At 45.6% G+C, this 23,361-nt stretch overlaps 2 protein-coding genes across 4 annotated transcripts in view; one reads left to right on the top strand and one right to left on the bottom strand.

Annotated features, from left to right (window-relative positions):
* LOC136629002 (oocyte zinc finger protein XlCOF22-like) overlaps window positions 1-23,361 on the top strand; it is a 338,499-nt gene that overhangs the window by 30,960 nt on the left and 284,178 nt on the right. The gene's annotated exons all lie outside the window — the stretch shown is intronic.
* LOC136628989 (zinc finger protein 84-like) overlaps window positions 12,643-23,361 on the bottom strand; it is a 162,303-nt gene continuing 151,584 nt past the window's right edge. For all 3 annotated transcript variants that reach the window (XM_066605075.1, XM_066605076.1, XM_066605077.1), the window contains exon 5: window positions 12,643-14,819. In XM_066605075.1, coding sequence (XP_066461172.1) covers window positions 12,787-14,819 — 2,033 coding nt within the window. In that variant the 3' untranslated portion in view covers window positions 12,643-12,786. The remainder of the gene's footprint in view (window positions 14,820-23,361) is intronic.

Here is a 23,361-nt window from a genome sequence, read left to right as displayed (position 1 = left end):
TGGAGGATTGATTCGTTTAAGTTGTGGCGCTGGTGAAAGTTGCTGTGTATACCCTGGACAGCAAGAGTAACAAACAGAGAAGTCCTGAATTGTATAATATATCACTGGAGAGGAAGATGACCGGGCTCAGACCCACGAATATTAAGTAGAGTCGCTAGAAAAATCAGTGGCAAAAGACGACTCAGCCGCCAAAGTACACAATGGCTGATATTGTTAAAGCGGATACTGGCATGGATATCACACAACTGAAAGAAGCAGTGCAAAACCAAAAAACATGGAGGAGCTCGTCTTTAGGGTCGCCGAGGTTCGTGAATGACTAAACGGCTAACAACAACAAGGAGCCTACAAATACACAACAATATGAAAATAAAAAGAAATAGAAAATACCCGTCTATAAAGTTGTTTCCAAAAGTCCTGGGGCGCAGAGTGTGCAGAACGGGGGACAGGCTGGCATTAGATGCAACTCCAGGATTTGACAACTTGGGAAGGGGATCCCCATTAGTTTTAAAGCTTCTTTTAGTCACCCCCCCTTCGCCGCCCTCACTGTTTACATCATCGAAGGACTGGCTGAGATTATTCGCAAATCTTCTGGATGGAAGCCCAATTTAACATTTCGGCCATATTTCCCTGGGAGGCCCTGCAATAGGCAAGCTATGGCCTCCATATTACATATACAGTATTGAATTTACTACATGTGGATACCAAACATGATATGTGTCAAATGACTAGCTTTGCAGATATGTGTTTCTGTGAGTTCTGGGGGAAGGGCTAACATAGTAACATAGTATGTTAGGCCGAATGAAGACAATATCCATCTAGTCCAGCCTGTCTATCCTCCTATGTTGATCCAGAGGAAGGCAAAAAAAACCCAAGAGCAGAAGCCAATTAGCCCTTTTTGGGGAAAAAAATTCCTTCCCGACTCCCTAATGGCAATCAGACTGTTCCCTGGATCAACCCCTAATAGTTCCTACCTGTCTGTATACCCCGATTAACAATTAACCTAAGATTTATAACCTATAATATCCTTCCTCTCCAGAAAAACATCAAGTCCCCTTTTAAACTCCTCTATGGATTTTGCCATCACCACTTCCTCAGGCAGAGAGTTCCACAGTCTAACTGCTCTTACAGTAAAGAACCCTTTTCTATGTTGGTGATGAAACCTGCTTTCTTCTAGACGTAGTGGATGCCCTCTTGTTACCGTTGTAGTCCTGGGTGTAAACAGATCATGGGAGAGATCCTTGTATTGTCCCCTCATGTATTTATACATAGTTATTTGATCACCCCTTAGCTGTCTTATTTCTAGAGTAAATAATCCCAATTTGGATAGCCTCTCTGGGTATTCCAGTCCCGTCATTCCATGTATTAGTTTAGTTGCCCTTCTTTAATCCCCTCCAGCACTGTGACATCTTTCCTGAGCACCGGTGACCAGAACTGTACACAGTATTCCATGTGAGGCCTGACAAGTGCCTTATATAGTGGGAGGATAATGTTCTCGTCCCTCGCCCCTATACCTCTCTTAATACACCCCAAGACTTTATTTGCCTTTGCAGCAGCTGACTGGCATTGGTTACTCCAGTTTAGTCTACAATCCACTAGTACCCCCAGGTCTTTTCCATCTCACTTTTCCCTAGCAGTACCCCATTAAGTGAATATTGGTGATATCCGTTTTTGCTGCCCATGTGCATAATCTTACATTTTTCAACATTGAACTTCATTTGCCATTTTTCTCCCCCATCCCCCGGCTTATCTCGGTCCGTTTGTAGCCTTACGTTGTCCTCCGTTGCATTAATTATATTGTATAATTTTGTGTCATCTGCAAATATTGATATTTTGCTATGCAGCCCCTCTATCAGGTCGTTGATAAATATATTGAACAGAATGGGGCCTAATACTGAACCCTGTGGCACCCCACTAGTGACTGTGGTCCAATCAGAGTATGAGCCATTTATTACCACCCTCTGCTTTCTATCATTGAGCCAATTCTTTACCCAATTACACACGTTTTCACCCAATCCGAGCTGCCTCATTTTGTATATTAGCCTATTATGTGGCACGGTGTCAAAGGCTTTAGAGAAGTCCAGATATACGAGATCAATAGATTCTCCCAGGTCCAGCTTAGAGCTTACGCCGTTGTAGAAACTGATCAGATTTGTCTGACATAAACGACCGTTCATGAATCTATGCTGGTGAGGAGTTATTCCCTTGTTCTCCTTGAGGTACTCATTGATGGCGTCTCTCAGAATCCCCTCGAAAAGTTTTCCCGTTATTGAAGTGAGACTTACTGGCCTGTAGTTACCAGGCTCACTTTTGCTCCCCTTTTTGTAAATTGGAACCACGTTGGCAATGCGCCAATCCAATGGTACAATAGCGGTCTTGATAGTGTCTAGAAATATTAGATATAGCGGCCTAGCTATCTCGTCACTTAGTTCCCTTAGTATCCTTGGGTGTATTCCATCTGGGCCTGGTGACTTGTCGATTTTAGTCTTCTTTAATCACTTCAGCACTTCCTCTTGTGTTAGGTATGACATATTTTGTGAGGGGTTCATTTTATTCCCCTGCATCTCGTGTGGCATTTCCTTTTCGTTTGTGAATACACTTGAAAAGAAACTGTTTAATAGATTTGCCTTCCCTCCATCATTTTCAATGATTTCCCCTGCATTATTTGTTAAAGGGCCAGTGCTCTCCCTGCAAATCCTTTTGCTGTTAATATAGTTGAAAAACAGTTTCGGGTTGTTTTTGCTCTCTTTGGCGATCAGTTTTTCTGCCTCCTCCTTGGCAATTTTGATCCTATCTTTGCATATTTAGTTTTTTCCCTGTGCGATTTTAGCGCTTTTTCGCTGCCTTCTTGCTTTAGTAGTTTGAACGCTTTCTTTTTTTCGTTTATTGCCCCTCTTACCGTCTTGTCGAGCCACATTGGTTTCCTTTTAGTTGAGATTCTTTTATTTTTAAAGGGAATGAACTGCTCACATGAGGTGATTAGGATCCTTTTAAACTTTTCCCATTTGTCCTCTGTACTAATATTTTTGAGGATGTTGTCCCAATTAATGTTACCGGTAGAAGTTCTAAGCTGATCAAATTTTGCTTTTCTAAAGTTTAGTTTTTTTGTCGCTCCCTGATAAGGCTTCTTATTGAATGACAGCTGGAAGTTGATTATATTGTGGTCACTGTTCCCCAAGTGCCCCTCAACCTGTACCCCCTTTATTCGGTCCGGTTTGTTAGTTAGTACTAGGTCCAGAATGGCCCTCCCTCTTGTTGGTTCCTGCACTAGTTGGTTCAGGTAATTATCTTTAATTATCTTTAATTACTCTCAAGAACTTATCACCCCTATGAAATTTGGGGGTGATAATTTGGAGGTGGTGCGGTGCTCAGCAATTGGAGTGATTGCACTGCATCTGTGGTACACTGGGGTTCCGCAAAGATAACCGCTGTTGAGCTGTAATATTCGAATGGCCCCTAATCCCAGTCATCAATTCCTCCTGTGATTATTAACAGAATTAGGTCTCTAGGCCACAAGGTCTGGGTTTGTGTATTGGACCCAGGATGGGAGATAATGGTAAAGGGAAAATTGACATTACCTTGGATTGGCCTTTTCACACGGGCTGACAGTCGTTTAAATGACTGTATAAGTGCTGATGTCACGGCTCAGGTTGTCAGTGCTCTTGTGCTTCTCACTCAGTGTTTTACCTTTAATGTGAAGTGCTGAGTGTGGAGCCTTTACACGTAATAAGAAGCCAGTGATCCAGTGATAGATTTTTTGCCAACTGAAAGTCCGCAATAAACAACCACGAATGAATAGTGAGTGTTTTTTTTTTTGCATTTGCACTGAACGATTATCACTCAAATTCGTTTGTTTGAATACATTTTGAGCAATAGTTACTTATAAAATGAGCCATAACTCTAACTTCATTACCACCACAACAAAGGCTTCCTTGCTGGTCCCAAAAGAAGCAAGGGACATCAAAGGCTCCCTCTAGTGTAGGTGTGAAAGGCAATGGAATGAATATTGACGAGCTCTGCTCGGCAGGAACTACACTTAACCATAATGCCTAAATCCACTCAACTTTCCCAGACCAGAAAGGTGGCAGAATGACACAGAAAGATGGGTTACGATCTTCCAGTGTCATTCCATCACAGGTTTCTAGGAATCTGTAGAGCTTTTGAAGTCTTTATATATGATAATACAAGTGTAAAACCTTCCTCACACTGTATATCCCTTTTACAACTATGATTCATTTACTTGTACAGCAAAAACCCAACCCAAAATGATGTGATATACACATTTATAACAGAGTATTAGTCATTTACACGGTACCAAACAAACAACATGTAACAATTCCCTGACCAATTAAATATACAATGGAACTGCAGAGGACCCCGACCAGACTTGGGGGGTGCTAGTCATCACTTATCTCATTCCCTTAGGGTAAGACTATAAGCAATTCCCTCAGAACGAACCTGGTGTCAATCCAAGTTCATTCTATAGGGATGTCTAGCTTCACACAGATAGCCTCAGTACCCAAGTAAAAATTTATCATTCAGCCTCCCCCGAGGACCCTAGTCATATATTAGGATTGAGAACCAGGGGTGCATGCGAGACCATCGGAGGTCAAGCCATCAGAAGGTAACGGGTTAGTCTTTGCACTCAACCTTCAATGATCAGCTTATCTCAATCATGTTGGCATTAGAGATGAGCGAGTACCAAAATGCTCCGGTGCTCGGTACTCGAGTCAAACTTTTCGTAATGCTCGAGCGCTCGTTTTGAGTAACGAACCCCATTAAAGTCAATGGGAGGCTCGAGCATTTTTCAAGCTGACCGATGCTCCACATAGGGAAGGTTGTGTGAAACACCTGAAAACATCAGCGAGTCATGGAAACCCTACAGAAATGGATAGGGAACGGCAGGTGCAGCATGCATGGTTGCATCTGAGGCTCCCAGGTCCCACTATGAAGCCAAATTGAGGGCAAGAGCCTGGCGGTCACCCCCCCCCTAACAATTTACTTGGGAGAGACCATAAGCAGCAAGGCACACGCGCTGGCACATCTTAGCTAAGCACCACACTAGCTGCAACCAAGGCCAATTACCGCCTGTGGGTGATACCACTGCCTCTACTCCTGTGTAACAGACTGGGATTGCTGTCCAACCCTCCACACGGGTCTGTGTCTGCAGCGCACACAAAATTTTCCCTGCACAGCATTCAGCTGTCGTCATGCCACACGCTGGCTTGATAGCCACACCACCCTCATGTTTATTTATAAGTGCGTATTGGATGAGGAGGAAGCGGACACACACACACTGGAGAGGGTTGGCAGGGCCAGGCAGCGACCCTCTTTGAAAGTGTGGGTGATAGCCGACAATGCTGATGAGAATTTATGATAAATTGACGTACGATCATAATTCCAATCCCGTGCCACCTCCATCACAAAATTGTCAGGAGACGCAAACGTGGGCATAAAGCGGACTCAGATGCCAGCACTTCTACACATATCTGCAATTCAGCAGCGCATACTAATATCAAAGATTGGTTTGAAGCAGGTGGTGTCACAAAAGTAACCACCACAGGTATACAGTGACCCTGTGAACGTCTCATTAAATCAGTTACACTTCCTGTAAACGCTCCAATCCAGTATCTCGGATAACTGTGGTAATTTGTAACACGAGAGATAATACATGCCGACCAGCGCTGCTCCATAGACCCCAAGGAGGAGGTGGCATAATAAGCCTGAGAAACCGCGACTGAGGTAGGACCCGCAGTACTCTGTGTGGGAAGCATGTGAGCGGGCCCAGGGTCAGACTGGTTCCAGCCTCTACCTGGTTGACCCAATGTGCAGTCAGTTGCGGTGCTTTCATCGCTCCAAAGCCTGGATGAACCACAAAGAAGTTCCTCAGGTCAAACCTGGTGCAGTTGCACCCACCCCCAGGACCTCAGCCTCTGCCCACACCCGCAATAATCGTGGGCATAAAGTGGAATCGGATGCTGGTACTGCTGTGAACGTCTCATTAAATCAGTTGCGGTTGCTTTCATCGCTCCAAAGACAGGATGAACCACGAAGAAGTTCCACAGGCCAAACCTGGCACAGTTGCACCCCCCCCCACCCCCCTCAAGACCTCAGCCTCTGCCCACACCCTCAGCAATCATGGGCATAAAGAGGATTTGGATGTAGTACTTCTGTGAATGTCTCATTAATTCAGTTACGCTTCTTCTGATTGGTCCAAACCAGTGTCTTAGATAACTGTGGTAACATGAGAGCAAATACATGTTGACCAGCGCTGATTCCCAGACCCCAAGCAGGAGGGGGAGGTGGCATAATAAGGCCCAAGAAACCATGACTGAGGTAGGACCTGCAATGGGAAAGCCGTCTGCACCCTACCCAAGTCATTCAGTGTATTTGTGCCAGACAGCTGGACACCGCGCTGGGGAACCTTTGTGCACACACAGCATAGGCGAGCCCATGAAACCCAAGGACAGTATTAAACATGAAGAAAAGAGAGTACCCAAACATGGCAGAGTTTCACCCCACCCAGGACCTCAGCCTCTGTCCACACTTTTGCCCAATTCATTCTGCGTATGTGTCAGATAGCTGAACAAAGCAATGGGAAAGCCTTTAGGCACACACAGTATAGGCGGAACCCTAAAAACATTTCTGTCAGAACTTGCGACTCTCAGGGCCTCTGTGCCCGCACTACCGGTCATACCACCCGGGTTGCAGGAGTGCGGCGCAGGGGAGCCCCGGTTCTAGTGATCTCCCCTGGCCGCTGTAACTCTGGTCGCTGCCGGGTTGCTAGGGAGGCAGCGGGTGCCGTCCCTTGCCGCGTCCCCATTTCCATGATTACCGGACGTGCTTCCTTGGCATCCGTCTGTTCAGCAAGGCTGGGGGCTGTGTTCCCATTGTCTCCTTTATTGGGCCTTGCTGCTGTCAGGCTCCCCGCCCCAATCAGCCGCTGGGGCGGGTGTTCTGACAGCACTTAAATGTGTCTGTTTCCTTCCAGCATTGACAGTGTTAGTTTGGTCTTCCAGCTGCACCTGCGTATTGTTTGACTCCTGTTGTGACCCCGTCTTTCTGACTTTCTGCTTTCTGGACTTGACTTCGTTTTGCCTGACCCCTTTGTACCGCGTACCCTCCTATTGCCGACCCGGATAGTCTGACCATTCTACTGTTTGTTTGTCTCCAGTGTCTGTTTGTCTTTCCCGTGTCCCGCTTCCCTAGTGAGTGTAGGGACCGCCGCCCAGTTGTCGCCCCTGGGGGTTAACCCAGAGGGGCAAGTAGGCAGGGACAGGGGTTGCGGGTTTTCTCAGGGACTTCCATTGTCCCTGACCCTGTCCTGACAATTTCTGTAGCAATAGTATAGGCAGACCCCTTAAACATTTCGGTAGCAAGAGTATAGGCGGACCGCTGAAATATTTCTGTAGCAGGAGTATAGGTGAACCCCTCAAACCTTTCTGTAGCAAAAGTATAGGCGAACCCCTGAAACATTTCTGTAGCAAGAGTATAGATGGACCCCTGAAACATTTCTGTAGCAAGAGTATAGGCGGACCCCTGAAACATTTCTGTAGCAAGAGTATAGGCAGACCCCTGAAACCTTTCTGTAGCAAGAGTATAGGCGGACCCCTGAAACCTTCCTGTAGCAAGAGTATAGGTGAACCCCTGAAACCTTTCTGTGGCAAGTATATAGGCGGACCCCTGAAACATTTCTGTGGCAATATAGGCGAACCCCTGAAAGATTTCTGTAGCAAGAGTATAGGCGAACCCCTGAAAGATTTCTGTAGCAAGAGTATAGGCGAACCCCTGAAACATTTTTGTAGCAAGAGTATAGGTGGACCCCTGAAACATTTCTGTTGCATAGTATAGGCGAACCCCTGCAACATTGGTGTACCAAGAGTATAAGTGAACACCTGAAAAAATTTGTTAACCAAGAGTATAGGCGAAGGCCGGAAAAATTACTTTGCTAAGGGTATAGACGAATGCCTGAAAAATTGGTGTACCAAGACTGCAAGTGTAGCCCTGAAAAATTGGTTTACCCCGAGGAAAGGTGAAACCCATAAACATTTTTTAAAGATAGAGGGTGTTGTTGCTTAATTTGTAACAGAGCCTGGAGGCAGCCCTCAGAAAAAAATTGACTTTAACAGAGCCTTTTGGCCCGCAGAAAAATTGGCAGTTCAGCGTGATGACATGCTGTTTTAGGAGGAGGAGGAGTAAGATCTGAAAGGGATAGACCAAGCTATTTCTGCCCTTTTTGGGGTTAGAGAGAGGATGCATATTTCTCGTGTCGCAGCGAAAAGAATCTTTAGGATCCGCTGCTTTCCACCAGTGGAGAAGAGAAGTCTGGGGAAATCCAGCATTTGTTCATCTTAATGAGTGTAAGCATATTGGCGCTGTCAGTTGACAGGCGGGTATTTGTGATGATCCGCCGCAAGCAGCACTAAACACCCTCTCTGATAAGATGCTAGCGGCAGGGGAGGTCAGCACCTCCAGGGCGTACAACACAAGTTCGTGCCACGTGTCCAGCTTTGACACCCAATAGTTGTATGGCGCAGAGGCATCGTGGAGGACGGTGGTACGATCAGCAATGTACTTCCTCGCCATCTTTTTACAGTGCTCCCTCCAACTCAGCCTTGACTGGGGAGTGGTGACACAGTCAGGCTGGGGAGCCATAAAACTGGCAAAGGCCTTGGAGAGTGTTCCCCTGCCTGCGCTGGACATGCTGCCTGATCCCCGTGCCTCCCCTGCAAGTTGGCCCTCTGAACTATGTCTTCTACCGCTAGCGCTGTCAGATGGTGGCATAATACAATGCAGAAACCAGCACCGAGGTAGGACCCGCTAACCTCGGTGTGGGTAGCACGTGAGCGGTCCCAGGCTTCGACTCGGACCCAGCCTCCACCAAGTTCACCCAATATGCTGTCAGGGAGATGCAGTGTCCCTGCCCGACAGCACTTGTCCATGTGTCCGTCGTTAAGTGGACCTTCCTAGTAACCACGTTGGTGAGGGCACAGTTTATGTTGCGGGAGACATGCTGGTTTAGGGTGGGCATGGTGCATCGGGAAAAATATTGGCGTTTGGGGACCAAGTACCGAGGGACCGCCACCATCATGTTTTTGAAAGCCTCTGTTTCGACTAGCCTATATGGCAGCATCTGCAGGCTGAGTAATTTGGCAATGTATACGTTTAAAAATTGTGCATGCGGGTGGGTGGCGGCATATTTCCACTTTCGTTCTAATGCTTGTGTTAGCGACAGCTGAAAGCTGCACTGGGAGACATTGCTGGAGGCAGTGGAGGACCGTGGAGGTAAGGGTGTGGGTGCAGGCCGGGAGGCGCTCGTGCCTGCATCCTGGGAGGGGGATTGGATCTGTGTGCCAGGTTGTGGCACAGGGGAAGAGGCAGTGGTGTGACCCGGAGGCGGTAAATGGCCTTCGTCCCACCTCGTGGAGTGCTTGGCCATCATATGTCTGCACATGCTGGTGGTGGTGAGGTTGGTAGTGGTGGCTCCCTGGCTGATTTGTTCGGCAGAGGTCGCACACCACTGTTCGTAGGTCGTCCGCGTTCCCACTAAAAAAACATCCACACCATTGAACACCTAGCCCTCTGCACGGAGGCTTGCCGCGAGGGGGTGCTGTGGGAAGCAGTTGGGGGATTATTTACTCTGGCCCTGCCTCTCCCCTGGCCCCCCACTGCCTCTTCCAACCTGTCCTGCTGTTGCACTTGCCTCCCCCTCTGAAGCCCTGTCTTCAGTAGGCTTAGCAAACCAGGTGGGGTCAGTCAACTCATCGTCCATCAGCTCTTCCTCTGAATCCTCTGTCCGCTCCTCCCTCAGACTTCCTGCCCTAACAACGACCTCACTGACAGACAACTGTGTCTCATCATCCTCATCCACAATAAGCTCTGGAGACAGTTCTTGAAAGTCTCCAGCCTCATCACCTGGACTCTGGGAAATTTCCAAATGTTGGGCATCGGTCACGACAAACTGCTCAGGTGGGTGAGGAACCGTTTTTCCCTCTCAGGGCAGGGAAACGAGAACAGTTCCTGGGAGTCTGCCTGCTCAGAATCTGTCATTTTCCTGGAGTGACGAGGCTGGGAGGAAGGAGGAGCAGCCAGAGGATTCAAAGGTGCAATCCCTAGCCCGGTAGGAGTGGACTGCGGGGAAGACTGGGTGTTGAATAAATTGCTGGACGCGTTATCCGCAATCCACGACAGGACCTGCTTGCACTGCTGTGCGTATAATAAAGGTCTATCACGCGCAACTGCAAAATTTGAGATGAAGCTGGGGAGCAGAGAGATGCGGCGCTCTCCTAATCCCTCAGCAGCCGGCTCTGATTCAACCCGCCCAGGACCTCAGCCTCTGCCCACACCCTCACTTGGACGCCCACGTCCGCGTCCTCGACTCTTGCCCCTACTTTTCATCATGTCAGATAAAGGATAGAGCAGGGCCCAAATAAATTAACCCACAGTATAGTGCTGAGAACTGGGGCTAATTCACCACACACAGAGACTTGTACATACCAGAGGCTCTATGCTGTGACATAAAAAAAGTAACCCGCTGTGTTGTGCTGATACCTAGGGGTAATTTACTCCTCACAGAGACTTGTACATAAGAGAGGCTGTATGGAGTGGCAGAAAAAAGTAACTCGGTGGAGAGTGCTGATAACTGCGGCTATTGCACCGCACACAGACAATGCTAGATGTGAGATGCTGTGCACAGTGGCAGAAAAAATTAACCCACTGCTTAGCGTGGAGAATTGAGGCTAGTTCACCACACACACCAATTGGTGGATGTGAGATACTCTGCAGCGCCCCAGGAAAAATTAACGAACTGTTTAGCATGGAGAATTTAGGCTAGTCACCACACACACCTCTTGGCGGATGTGAGAATTTTTCCTGGGGCACTGCAGAGTATCTCACATCCGCCAATCACTGTGTGTCGTGAACTAGCCTAAATTCTCCACGCTAAAAGTCCGTTAATTTTTCCTGGGGCACTGCAGTGTAACAGACTGTTAGCGTGGAGAATTTGGGCTAGTTCACCACACACAGTGATTGGCGGATGTAAGATACTCTGCAGTGCCCCAGCACAAATTAACCCACTGTTTAGTGTGGAGAATTAAGGCTAGTTCACCACACACAGCAATTGGCAGATGTGAGATACTCTGCGCTGGCCCAGCCAACAATTAACTAACTGTTTAGTGATGAAAACTATGGCTAATTGACCGCACACAGAGAATGGTAGATGTGAAATGCTCTGCACAGGCCTAGATGCTTGAAAAAAAGAATTGGTGCACTACTGCTCCCAGACAGCCAAAAAAGTAATGCACAATGAGGAGTAGCCCTAAAAAGGACTGTTGGGTTCTTGAAGACTGGATCCTACTCTAACACTTTCCCTATCTCAGCAGCTGCTCTTTCCCTAACCTCTGCCAGCATGCGTCTGAGGCGAGCCCGGGCGGCACCACTTTAAGTACTCGGTGGTCGCCCGATCCCGCCAGTCACTCAGGAAGTGGTAATGCCTTCCCTGCATGTTTAGTGGCTAAAAAATTGCGCTAAACATGCAGAGAGGAGAAATGATATTGACTCGAGTATCGCGTGGTGCTCATCTTGAGTACAGAGCATCTCGAGTAGCCTAATACCCGAATGAGTATCAAGCTCGGACGAGCGTGCTCGCTTATCTCTAGTTGGCATTCATCCGCCTAGGACATAAATAGCAGCACAAGAGAGAAAAAAAAATATAAGAAAAGAAGGATCAAAATGAAGATAAATGTAAGACCTGATTTTCTCAGAAGACCCAGTGTTCTTTCTTTTCTAGGTTCCCACCTCTGTCCAAAATCTCCAGTGCGCTCAAAAGAGTGAAGATAGATAAAAGTAGCAACAATACCGCATGGTTTTCTGTTCTTCATTTCTCAGGGCTTCTGATTACAAAGGGTTAATCTAGAAATCTCGGTGGAACCTCCATGTTCTGTGAAATTAGATAAAGGATTACCCACTAGGACTGGTAATCCCTCCGGGATCATTCTGCATCAGCCAAGAGCTGTAGGTTATGCCACTAATAATCTCACACAGAGATAGGGTGCGATCAGAAGCTCTCCAGATTTATTGGGACAAAGGGCATCATTTTAGTCCTCCTGATCAGTAAGTAACCTACTGAGTCGGCGCAGAGAATGCAAGAACATTGGAATTACTCATATGAGGGAGATAGAGCGGAGATAGAGAGATACACAAAGAGAAATAATTTTGGCCTTAACACCATTTAGGGTTTATTAGTGAAAAGAATAAAGACATCATTAGTACAGAAAAAAAACAAAACAACAAGAAATGGGGGATTTATCAATAATTGCAGACACCCGTCTTATGACTCAGAATTAAATGTCAGGAATTTACAAAGAATATAGCATCATGGTGACCCCACGTCATCTTTCACATAAACCCATCAGAACATATAGATCTGTCTTTTCATTAGCAAACTTGCCTATAAAAATAATAGTTATGTATTCTAAGAAATCTAATTTAAGGGTTTGTCGTATGTATTCTTATTTACACTTGAGAATTACGACATTTGTCTATTTTAATAATAGTAGATCCAGTCCAACAAAGCATCCAAGCAGGTGCTCATTAGGACCTTTCAGAAGTCAGAGCTCCCCGAAGTCTCTGATAATTCTACACAAATAGTCTTAAAATACAATATTTTCAGAAATACAGCATTAATCAGAATGACACACAGTTACAGAATACAAGTATTTTGTGCTATTTGTCAATAAAACTACTTTTGAGGGAAAAAAATTCTACTTTCCCTTGTGAATTTCCTGATGCCTAAAGCGATGTGTTTGCTTCTTTCTCCGCTGTGTGAGTTCTCTGATGTGAAACAAGATGTGATTTCCGATTAAAACATTTCCTACATTCTGCACATGAAAATGGCTTTTCTCCTGTGTGAGTTCTCTGATGTGAAATTAGATGTGATTTATTACGAAAATGTTTTCCACATTCTGTGCATAACAATGACTTCTCCCTTGTGTGACTTCTCTCATGTGAAACAAGATTTGATTTGTGAGTAAAACATTTCCCACATTCTGAACATGAAAATGGCTTCTCCCCTGTGTGATTTCTTTGATGTGAAACAAGATCTGATTTCCATTTAAAACATTTCCCACATTCTGAACATGAATATGGCTTCTCGCCTGTGTGAGTTCTCCGATGTGAAACAAGATGCGATTTCTGAATAAAACATTTTCCACATTCTGTACATGAAAATGGCTTGTCTCCTGTGTGACTTCTCTGATGTAAAACAAGATGTGATTTTTTATTACAAATTTTCCCACATTCTGTACATGCAAATGGTGTCTCCCCTGTGTGAGTTCTCTGATGTGAAACAAGAACTGATTTCCATTTAAAACATTTCCCACATTCTGAACATGAAAACGACTTCCCTCTTGTGTGAGTTCTCTGATGTGAAACAAGATGCGATTTCTGATTAAAACATTTCCCACATTTTGAACATGAAAATGGCTTCTCTCCTGTGTGAGTTCTCTGATGTGTAACAAGATATGATTTCTGATTAAAATATTTCCCACATTCTGTACATGCAAATGGTGTCTCCCCTGTGTGAGTTCTCTGATGTGAAACAAGATGCGATTTCTGATTAAAACATTTCCCACATTCTGAACATGAAAATGGCTTCTCTCCTGTGTGAGTTCTCTGATGTAAAACAAGATACGTTTTTTGATTGAAACATTTTCCACATTCTGAACATGAAAATGGCTTCTCCCCTGTGTGAGTTCTCTGATGTGTAACAAGATATGATTTCTGATTAAAATATTTCCCACATTGTGTACATGAAAATGGTTTCTCTCTTGTGTGACTTCTCTGATGTGAAACCAGATGTGATTTCCGATTAAAACATTTCCCACATCCTGTGCATGAAAATGGCTTCTCTCCTGTGTGAGTTCTCTGATGTGTAACAAGAGTTTTTTGATGGGCAAAACAATTACCACATTCTGTGCATGAAAATGGCTTCTCCCCTGTGTGAGTTCTCTGATGTGAAACAAGATCTGATTTCCATTTAAAACATTTCCCACATTCTGAACATGAAAACGACTTCTCTCCTGTGTGAGTTCTCTGATGTGAAACAAGATGCGCTTTCTGATTAAAATATTTACCACATTCTGAACATGAAAATGGCTTCTCTCCTGTGTGAGTTCTCTGATGTGTAACAAGAGTTTTTTGATGGGCAAAACATTTCCCACACTCTGTACATGAAAACGGCTTCCCCCCTGTGTGAGTTCTCTGATGTGAAACAAGATCTGATTTCCATTTAAAACATTTCCCACATTCTGAACATGAATATGGCTTCTCGCCTGTGTGAGATCTCTGATGTGAAACAAGATCTGATTTCCATTTAAAACATTTCCCACATTCTGAACATGAATATGGCTTCTCGCCTGTGTGAGTTCTCCGATGTGAAACAAGATGCGATTTCTGAATAAAACATTTCCCACATTCTGTACATGAAAATGCCTTCTCTCCTGTGTGAATTCTCTGATGTGAAACAAGATGTGATTTCTGATTAAAACATTTTCCACATTCTAAACAGAAAAAAGGCTTCTCCCCTGTAGGATCTCCTTGATGATTAGCATTCCTCCTATGACTTTTCACCTGTTTACCAGTCTGTGATGAATTAGAAGATGGGATTTGTATAAGAGAATCAGATGATGAATCTTTGCTGTGGAGGGCTGAGGAAATATCTGTGATAATGGCAGGTTCTTCATATGTATCTTGTGTGATATCACAATCTTCCGCTTTACAATCTGCAGATATCAGACATCCCTCTGAGCTCCAGATACCGTCATCTGCTAGGAAGTAAACAGATTTTTACTATTTTTGAACAATATATGATATTTCTCAGACCATAAGAGGCACCTAAGTTTTAGTTGGAAGAAAGTACAAAAAAAATATTTCAAACCAAATGGTGTGCAAAAATGTTTAACAGAGTAGACATCTCCAGTCGATACACTGTTATGGGGAAATCCTCAGTAGAGACACTCTTAGGTGAACATTTGTGGCTAATACTATGATATAGGGACAAGGGGGTCTTTACTATAATACACAGTATATGGAGATATTATGGAGGGGGTGGGGGAGAGGGGTATTTGTACCTTGAATACTACACTGATTCTCTCCTATGTAACTTGTCTGTTTACTAACAATATAGAGCAGCAGTATACGGTCAGGAGGACTTGTACTATTATGGCTGCTTCCCATTGTTCTATACACAGGCAGGCTGGCCAATCAAACAAAGTTGTGGGTCAAAAGAGAGAACTGTGAGACTGATTGTAGATGGACAGAAAACAGAGCCTATTCTCTGCCCCTCTGTGTATTACATTTCAAGCTCCTGGAGCCGCGGGGTGCTGCAGATATCAGAAGTTGGATTAGGAGATGATGTTAGTTGCTGGAGGCCAGGACAGAGAGATGCAGTGGCAGATTTGTACACAGACCCCTCCTCGCCCCCCCACCTCTACCTTTAAAATGACAGCAGCAAGGCAACAAAACTCTCTCTGAAGATTCCAATTAATCCTGATGCACATCTCCCTCCCCCTCCCAGCCTCCACACTGCCCCCCAAACTCCAGAAGACCCCCACATTGGGACAGGACACACACATTGAGAGAGATAAGAACTGTCAGCCATAAAACCTCTCCTGCACTCTCATGTGCAGGAAAAAGAAAGAGAAATACCTTTTTATAGATACAATCACAAGATAAGATGCAGAGAGATTTCATCTTCATTTTTTGAAGAAAAAAAATGTGCATCTTAGGCCGGCTGCACACGAACGGGTCAGATTCCGCATGCGGGATCCAACCCAGGGCCCAGCCGGCATCCACATCTTCTCCATCTGAACAGTGGATGGTCTGGCCCTGCCCACTTGGGCAGCGCAGATTTTCCCATGCCGTCACTAGACGATGAAGCAGATCCCGTGACGTTTCCCCAATGAGGATTGTGGAAGGGCCATGGGTGGGACAGCTTCCATTGACTTAAATGGAAGCCGCCCAAAATAACAGAGATGGTGAGTGGTGTTCTGTAACCTGCATTTCTATGAGATCGTAAAATGTGATTGTTAACATGCAGCGGTTGCTGGTCCTCCCGGGGCAGCAGTGTGCGGGGTCCCGCGGTCGGAAAGCATCCCCTCGGCTTGTTGTCCGGCTGCCGGGGGCACGGGTGCCTGGCCGGCATGGTGCTGGTGGCGTGCGGCACCGTGCGTGCGTGCACCTGTGAGTGCAGCTGCCGTGCACTAGCTTCCTTTTTATGTTCTGTTGGGAGTTGCCTGTCTCCCTCTCTCCGCCCCTGGGCAGAGGCTTTTGTTTAAAGGTCGGGCAGAGGCTTGCAATCACTGCCAGTTATTGGTTTCCCTCTGTGTGCTAGCTAGTCTGCCTCTGTTGGTTTCCTGCTTCTGTCATCTTGTCCTCTATACTTTGCTATTATCCGCCAGGCTTTTCCATCTGCCTCAGTGCTGCTTAGTATTGTTCGTGTTGGTTATTTACATCTGCCTTTTCTGTAGGCATTCCACCCTTCCCATCCAGGTACACCAGCGTCCCTTTTTCGGTCCAGAGTGAGAGTAGGGACCGCCGCCCAGTTGCCCGCCTGGGGTTAGCCAGGAGTGGAGGCAAGCAGGCAGGGACAGGGGTTGCGGGTGAGATCTAGGGAACCCGTACTGGCGTATCAAGGGTAGTATACCATAACATAATATCTGGCCATTAAAATTGCTCTTCAATGTAGGCCATGAGTACCCTTGCAAGTCAGTTGCAGGATTTAGTGGTCGTGATCCAAGATCTGTCCGGTCGTATGGTAGCCCAGGAGGAGCGGAAGTTAGTGCATGTTTCTGCTGCCCCTTCTATTCCTGAGCCCAAGTGTCCTCTTCCTGAGGTATTTTCAGGGGAGAGGAGCAAGTTTTTTATATTTCAGCAGGCATGTGGTTTGTATTTTCAGGTGCGGCCCACTCCCCCGGCTCAGAATCCCAGAAAGTTGGATTGATTATGTCCTTACTTCGGGGTCCCCCCCCCAGACATGGGCCTACTCCTTACCCGAGAGTTTGGCTTGCCTGCAGTCAGTTGATTTGTTTTTTCGGGAACTAGGAGGTATTTTTGATGAGCCGGACCGTGCGGGGTTGGCGGTATCTTATCTCATGTCTCTACGTCAGGGGCAGCAGTGGGTAGAGGACTATTGCTCTAAATTTAGACTCTATGCAGGTGAAACCTCTTGGAATGATAGCACCCTTAAAGATGCGTTTTTGTTGGGTCCCTTTTTACGCTGTCAAGGATCTACTCATTTCTCATCCCGCTCCTGTGACACTCAATGATGCGATGGAATTGGCGGTCAAAGCTGACAGGAGGCTGAGAGCTAGAAAAGAGGAATGTCATGCCTTTAAGGCTAGGGAATTCAGCAGACACGCTCCCAGTACTCCCATGCCAACTTGTGGTGCCGAGCCAATGGAAGTGGACCAGGAGGAACAGCGACGGTTCCGGATGACTCATTGTCTCTGCCTCTATTGTGGGAAAGCCAGACATTGTGTAGCGACCTGTCTTCAGAAGCATCTACAACATCAGTCTGAACCGGCGAAAAACTTCAGATCCCAGGCGATTTTTGGGAGGATCGCCTAGGATCACAGGTACTCCCTAAGTTGTTGGTGCCTTGTCAGATTGGCTTCCAAAATTTCACTGTGGGTGTTCTCCATTCTGAGAATCTGTCGTTCTTGGTAATGGAAAAGGTGTCCGTTGATGTAGTGCTTGGTATGCCCTGGTTGGCACTGCACAATTCCCGATTTGATTGGTCCACTCAGGAATTGACACATTGGAGGTTGTCCTGTCATAGTCACTTAGCTACTATATCCATGTTTTCAACAGATACCATACTTATTCCTGAGTATTTGTCTGATTTTCATGACTTATTTTCCAAGAAACTGTCTGAGACTTTGCCTGCCCATAGGGAGTGGGACTGTGGTATTGATTGGATCCCCGACAGTCCCATCCCTAAGGGAGCCATTTTAAATTGTCTGGGTGTGAGCACGAAGCCCTTAAGTCCTATGTCTCAGAGACATACCAGGCCGTTCAAGTCTCTTCTTTGTAGAGAAGAAGGCATCACATTACTGTGTATACTGATCATAAAAACTTGGTATATGTTGCCAATGCTAAGAGACACACAGCTCATCAGGCCAGGTGGGTGTTGTTTTTCGCCAGGTTTAACCTCGTCATTACATATATTCCAGGAGAGAAGAACGTGAAGGCAGATGCCCTCTCACGGAGTTTCGGTTTGCCAGAAAGTGAGACAGTGGCTCCCTAGAATATCTTGGCACCTGGGGTGGTGGTGGCAGCTGTAGAATCTGACCTTTTTCCTCATCAACAAAATTGTCAGCAGGATGCTCCCTCGGGGGTGCCGGAGGGCAGATGGTTTGTGCCAGAGACCTTACGTCTCAGAGTCTCTGAAGAGTCTCACTCATCTGTTCTCGCAGGCCATCCGGGGGTTCAGGGGACTCTGGAACTTTGTACTAGACACTACTGGTGGCCAGGCATGTCTTGGGAGATCCGCGACTTTGTTAAGGGATGCTCTGTCTGTGCACGCGGTAAAAGTTGTCGGCTTCGTCCGGAGGGGCCACTGAGACCGTTACCTTTTCGTCCGTGGTCGCAAATCGGTAGATTTTATGACCGGTCTACCTGAGTCTCAGAAGTTCACCACTATCCTAGTTGTTGTAGACCGTTTCTCAAAAATGGCACATTTCGTGGTGTTAAAGAAGCTACCTTCTGCAATAGAATTTTCCAAGATTTTTGTAAAAGAAATCATTCGTCTGGGGTTCCAGAGAACATTGTATCTGATCGCGGTGTTCAGTTTGTCACGCAATTTTGGCGAGCCTTCTGTAGAAACCTAGGAACGTCCCTTTTCTTCTTGTCAGCATTCCACCCGCAAACTAATGGTCAGACTGAGCAGAAGAACCAGGATTTAGTGCAATATTTACGGTTGTTTGCTAGCGAAAAGGCTCATCAGTGGGCAGAATTCCTGCCGCTGGCAGAGTTTGTGCTAAACAACCATACTTGTTCTTCCACTGGGGTATCTCCATTCCTTTGTGTATATGGTCAGCATCCTCGCTTCCTTACAGCTAATTCTACTCCGTCTGCCTGTCCTGCAGCTGATGTCACCACTGAGGCACTGCAGGGGGTATGGAAAGAGGAACAGAAGAGCCTGGAATCAACGGGGGATCGTATGCAGTTACATAGTGAGAGGAGTCTGTCAGTATCTGAACCGTACAGGATGGGACAGAAGGTATATCTGTCTTCTAGAAATTTCAAATTGAAGGTTCCGTCTTTGAAACTGGCGCTGCGTTACGTGGGTCTCTTTGTCATCATGCGGGTAGTAAACCCCCTTGCTTATGAACTTGATTTGCCAGCTACATGGAGGGTTCATAGGGTTTTTCATAAGTCATTAATGAAACCTTTTGACCCTTTGGTGAGGAACCGTAACAGTGATTGTTCTCCGTAAGAGAAACCAAAGTAACCTTGCAGATATGATGCATCTTAATGGCTAAAAAATACACATACACTACCATTCAAAAGTTTGGGGTCACCCAAACAATTTTGTGTTTTCCATGAAAAGTCACACTTATTCACCACCATGCATTGTGAAATGAATAGAAAATAGAGTCAAGACATTGACAAGGTTAGAAATAATGATTTGTATCTGAAATAACATTGTTTTTACATCAAACTTTGCTTTTGTCAAAGAATCCTCCTTTTGCAGCAATTACAGCATTGCACACCTTTGACATTCTAGCTGTTAATTTGTTGAGGTAAGCTTGTGAAATTGCACCCCACGCTTCTAGAAGCATCTCCCACAAGTTGGATTGGTTGGATGGGCACTTCTGGCGTACCATACGGTCAAGCTGCTCCCACAACAGCTCAATGGGGTTCAGATCTGGTGACTGCGCTGGCCACTCCATTACCGATAGAATACCAGCTGCCTGCTTCTGCTGTAAATAGTTCTTGCACAATTTGGAGGTGTGTTTAGGGTCATTGTCCTGTTGTAGGATAAAATTGGTTCCAATCAAGCGCTGTCCACTGGGTATGGCATGGCGTTGCAAAATGGAGTGATAGCCTTCCTTATTCAGAATCCCTTTTACCCTGTACAAATCTCCCACCTTACCAGCACCAAAGCAACCCCAGACCATCACATTACCTCCACCATGCTTAACAGATGGCGTCAGGCATTCTTCCAGCATCTTTTCATTTGTTCTGCGTCTCACAAACGTTCTTCTTTGTGACCCAAACACCTCAAACTTGGATTCATCCGTCCACAACACTTTTTTCCAGTCTTCCTCTGTCCAATGTCTGTGTTCTTTTGCCCATCTTAATCTTTTTCTTTTATTGGCCAGTCTCAGATATGGCTTTTTCTTTGCCACTCTGCCCTGAAGCCCAAAATCCCGCAGCCGCCTCTTCACTGTAGATGTTGACACTGGTGTTTTGCGGGTACTATTTAATGAAGATGCCAGTTGGGTACCTGTGAGGCGTCTGTTTCTCAAACTAGAGACTCTAATGTGCTTATCTTCTTGCTTAGTTGTGCAACGCGGCCTGCCACTTCTTTTTCTACTCTGGTTAGAGCCTGTTTGTGCTGTCCTCTGAAGGGAGTAGTACACACCGTTGTAGGAAATCTTCAATTTCTTAGCAATTTCTCGCATGGAATAGCCTTCATTTCTAAGAACAAGAATAGACTGTCGAGTTTCAGATGAAAGTTCTCTTTTTCTGGCCATTTTGAGCGTTTAATTGACCCCACAAATGTAATGCTCCAGAAACTCAATCTGCTCACAGGAAGGGCAGTTTTGTAGCTTCTGTAACGAGCTAGACTGTTTTCAGATGTGTGAACATGATTGCACAAGGGTTTTCTAATCATCAATTAGCCTTCTGAGCCAATGAGCAAACACATTGTACCATTAAAACACTGGAGTGATAGTTGCTGGAAATGGGCCTCTATACACCTTTGTAGATTTTGCACAAAAAACCAGGCATTTGCAGCTAGAATAGTCATTTACCACATTAGCAATGTATAGAGTGCATTTGTTTAAAGTTAGGACTAGTTTAAAGTTATCTTCATTGAAAAGTACAGTGCTTTTCCTTCAAAAATAAGGAGATTTCAATGTGACCCCAAACTTTTGAACGGTAGTGTATATAGTCTGTTGAGAAAGACCTGATGGTCGATAAGCATTCACCGTCCTCACATTTCCCATCCATGTTTGCAATGCTCTTTTGCTAATAAAGGAGAAGTTTAATAGTTGCAGCTATCCTGCACTTTTTTCTTTGCTCTTTATTGGCCTTCAAAATACACCTAACTAATCCGATGCTCTTTACTTTGAAGGCTTAAAACAAACAAACTCAAAGCCCATACAGTTTAATGTAATCCTGATGTAGCCGTGCCCATAACAATCGCCTGGCAGAGGACATTTATCAGTAGAGAACAATTCATTTACCCCATCTTCCCTTTTTAGTTTTAACGTTTTTTATTAAAGTACCAAAGTTGACACATATGTCATTCATACTTTCACATTCCCCATGCAGGGGGCGGAATGATGGGTATTAGGAATAACAATAGTCTATCCATTAGCATTTTGAATACTACTGACTCCATCCATCTTCCCTTTTTTTGATGGATTTCCATAACTACACTAACAATGAGTCCCTCACAACTGAAATCCAGAAAATATAGTCAGAGCTCCTATTCTTCATCTGGCATACTTGCAGTAAACGGGACCCTGGTTGAAGGACCTGGGGGGGGGGGGGGTGCGGGGCTGGCTCTAGTGAAGCTGGGAATTGGGTTGGGTTAGGAGCTTTGGGGGTGGGGCTTTTGTATGAAGTGATTGGTGGGGCGGGAACCAGCAAGATGAATGAGCTGAAGCTGTGCTGTGTGCAGCGAAGACAAAATACATGTGTGTTTGAAATGAAAAGGATGAAGTGGACTTAAAGGAGTTGTCCCGCGCCGAAACGGTTTTTTTTTTTTTTCAATAGGCCCCCCGTTCGGCGCGAGACAAACCCGATGCAGGGGTAAAAAAAAAACAAAAAACGGATAGTACTTACCCGAATCCCCGCGCTGCGGCGACTTCTTACTTACCTTGCTAAGATGGCCGCCGGGATCTTCACCCACGGTAGACCGCAGGTCTTCTCCCATGGTGCACCGTGGGCTCTGTGCGTTCCATTGCCGATTCCAGCCTCCTGATTGGCTGGAATCGGCACACGTGACGGGGCGGAGCTACGAGGAGCAGCTCTCCGGCACGAGCGGCACCATTCAGAAGGGAGAAGACCGGACTGCGCAAGCGCGTCTAATCGGGCGATTAGACGCTGAAATTAGACGGCACCATGGAGACGAGGACGCTAGCAACGGAACAGGTAAGTGAATAACTTCTGTATGGCTCATAATTAATGCACGATGTATATTACAAAGTGCATTAATATGGCCATACAGAAGTGTATAACCCCACTTGCTTTCGCGGGACAACCCCTTTAATGGGATCGGTAGATTAGTGGTGGAATGTATTTAGCTAACCAATAATATACGATGACAGCAGCTAACATGGTTGGAATTCAGAAATAGGAGTCAACATATTAAAATAGGCTAAATCAAATGTTGCAGCATATCTTTCATGCCACATGAATTCATCCTGGTAACTGGGATCATGTCTTTTTGTGCGCCGTTCATGCGCTTGAAAACAGATTTTGCTCGTTTCCAGTAATTTTCAATGTTGTTGGTAGGAGCGCCCGTGAGCGGATCGACAAAATGTCTGCTGTGATTGACAGTTTGATAAGAGTAATTATTTGGCAGTTGTGCGATATTTCGATCTGCTGCCCATTCATCAGAAATTATAATGGATTCTGGAGCGATGACTCGCTGAATTATTGGCAACAAAGTCGCTGCATCTCTTTTCGTGACAAAAGTGATGAAACCTTTTCGATTCTCAACATCATCGGCTCCAAAAATCCATCTGCCCTGATGTTGCAAGTTTCGGCCGCGATGATACTATGCTTTCCCTAGAAGATTCTTTTCCTGGACCTTCTTTTTCAAGCTGAAGAGGCTCCGCTAATAACTTCCAGGAGCGTACATCTCTGAAGTATTGATAATAGTCCACTGCAGTATGTACCGCAATATCCAAATGCTGCATTGCTGTTTGCTGAGGCGTTTCAGTCGCCCAATAGAACACTAAATATAGGAATTTGGCGGGCTCAATTTTGGCTCCTTCAATTGAACTATCTTTCAAAATGGACTGCTTGCTTCTGCAGCCGGGACATCTCCACACATAACCACTAAGTTTACTTGAATCTCTGATTTGTGAATATTCCCATTGACAAGGATACATTCTACCTTCCTGT

This window comes from Eleutherodactylus coqui, chromosome 5 (genome assembly GCF_035609145.1).
Source record: "Eleutherodactylus coqui strain aEleCoq1 chromosome 5, aEleCoq1.hap1, whole genome shotgun sequence".
In the NCBI taxonomy this organism is placed as follows: domain Eukaryota; kingdom Metazoa; phylum Chordata; class Amphibia; order Anura; family Eleutherodactylidae; genus Eleutherodactylus; species Eleutherodactylus coqui.
This window is presented reverse-complemented; position numbering and strand designations above follow the sequence as displayed.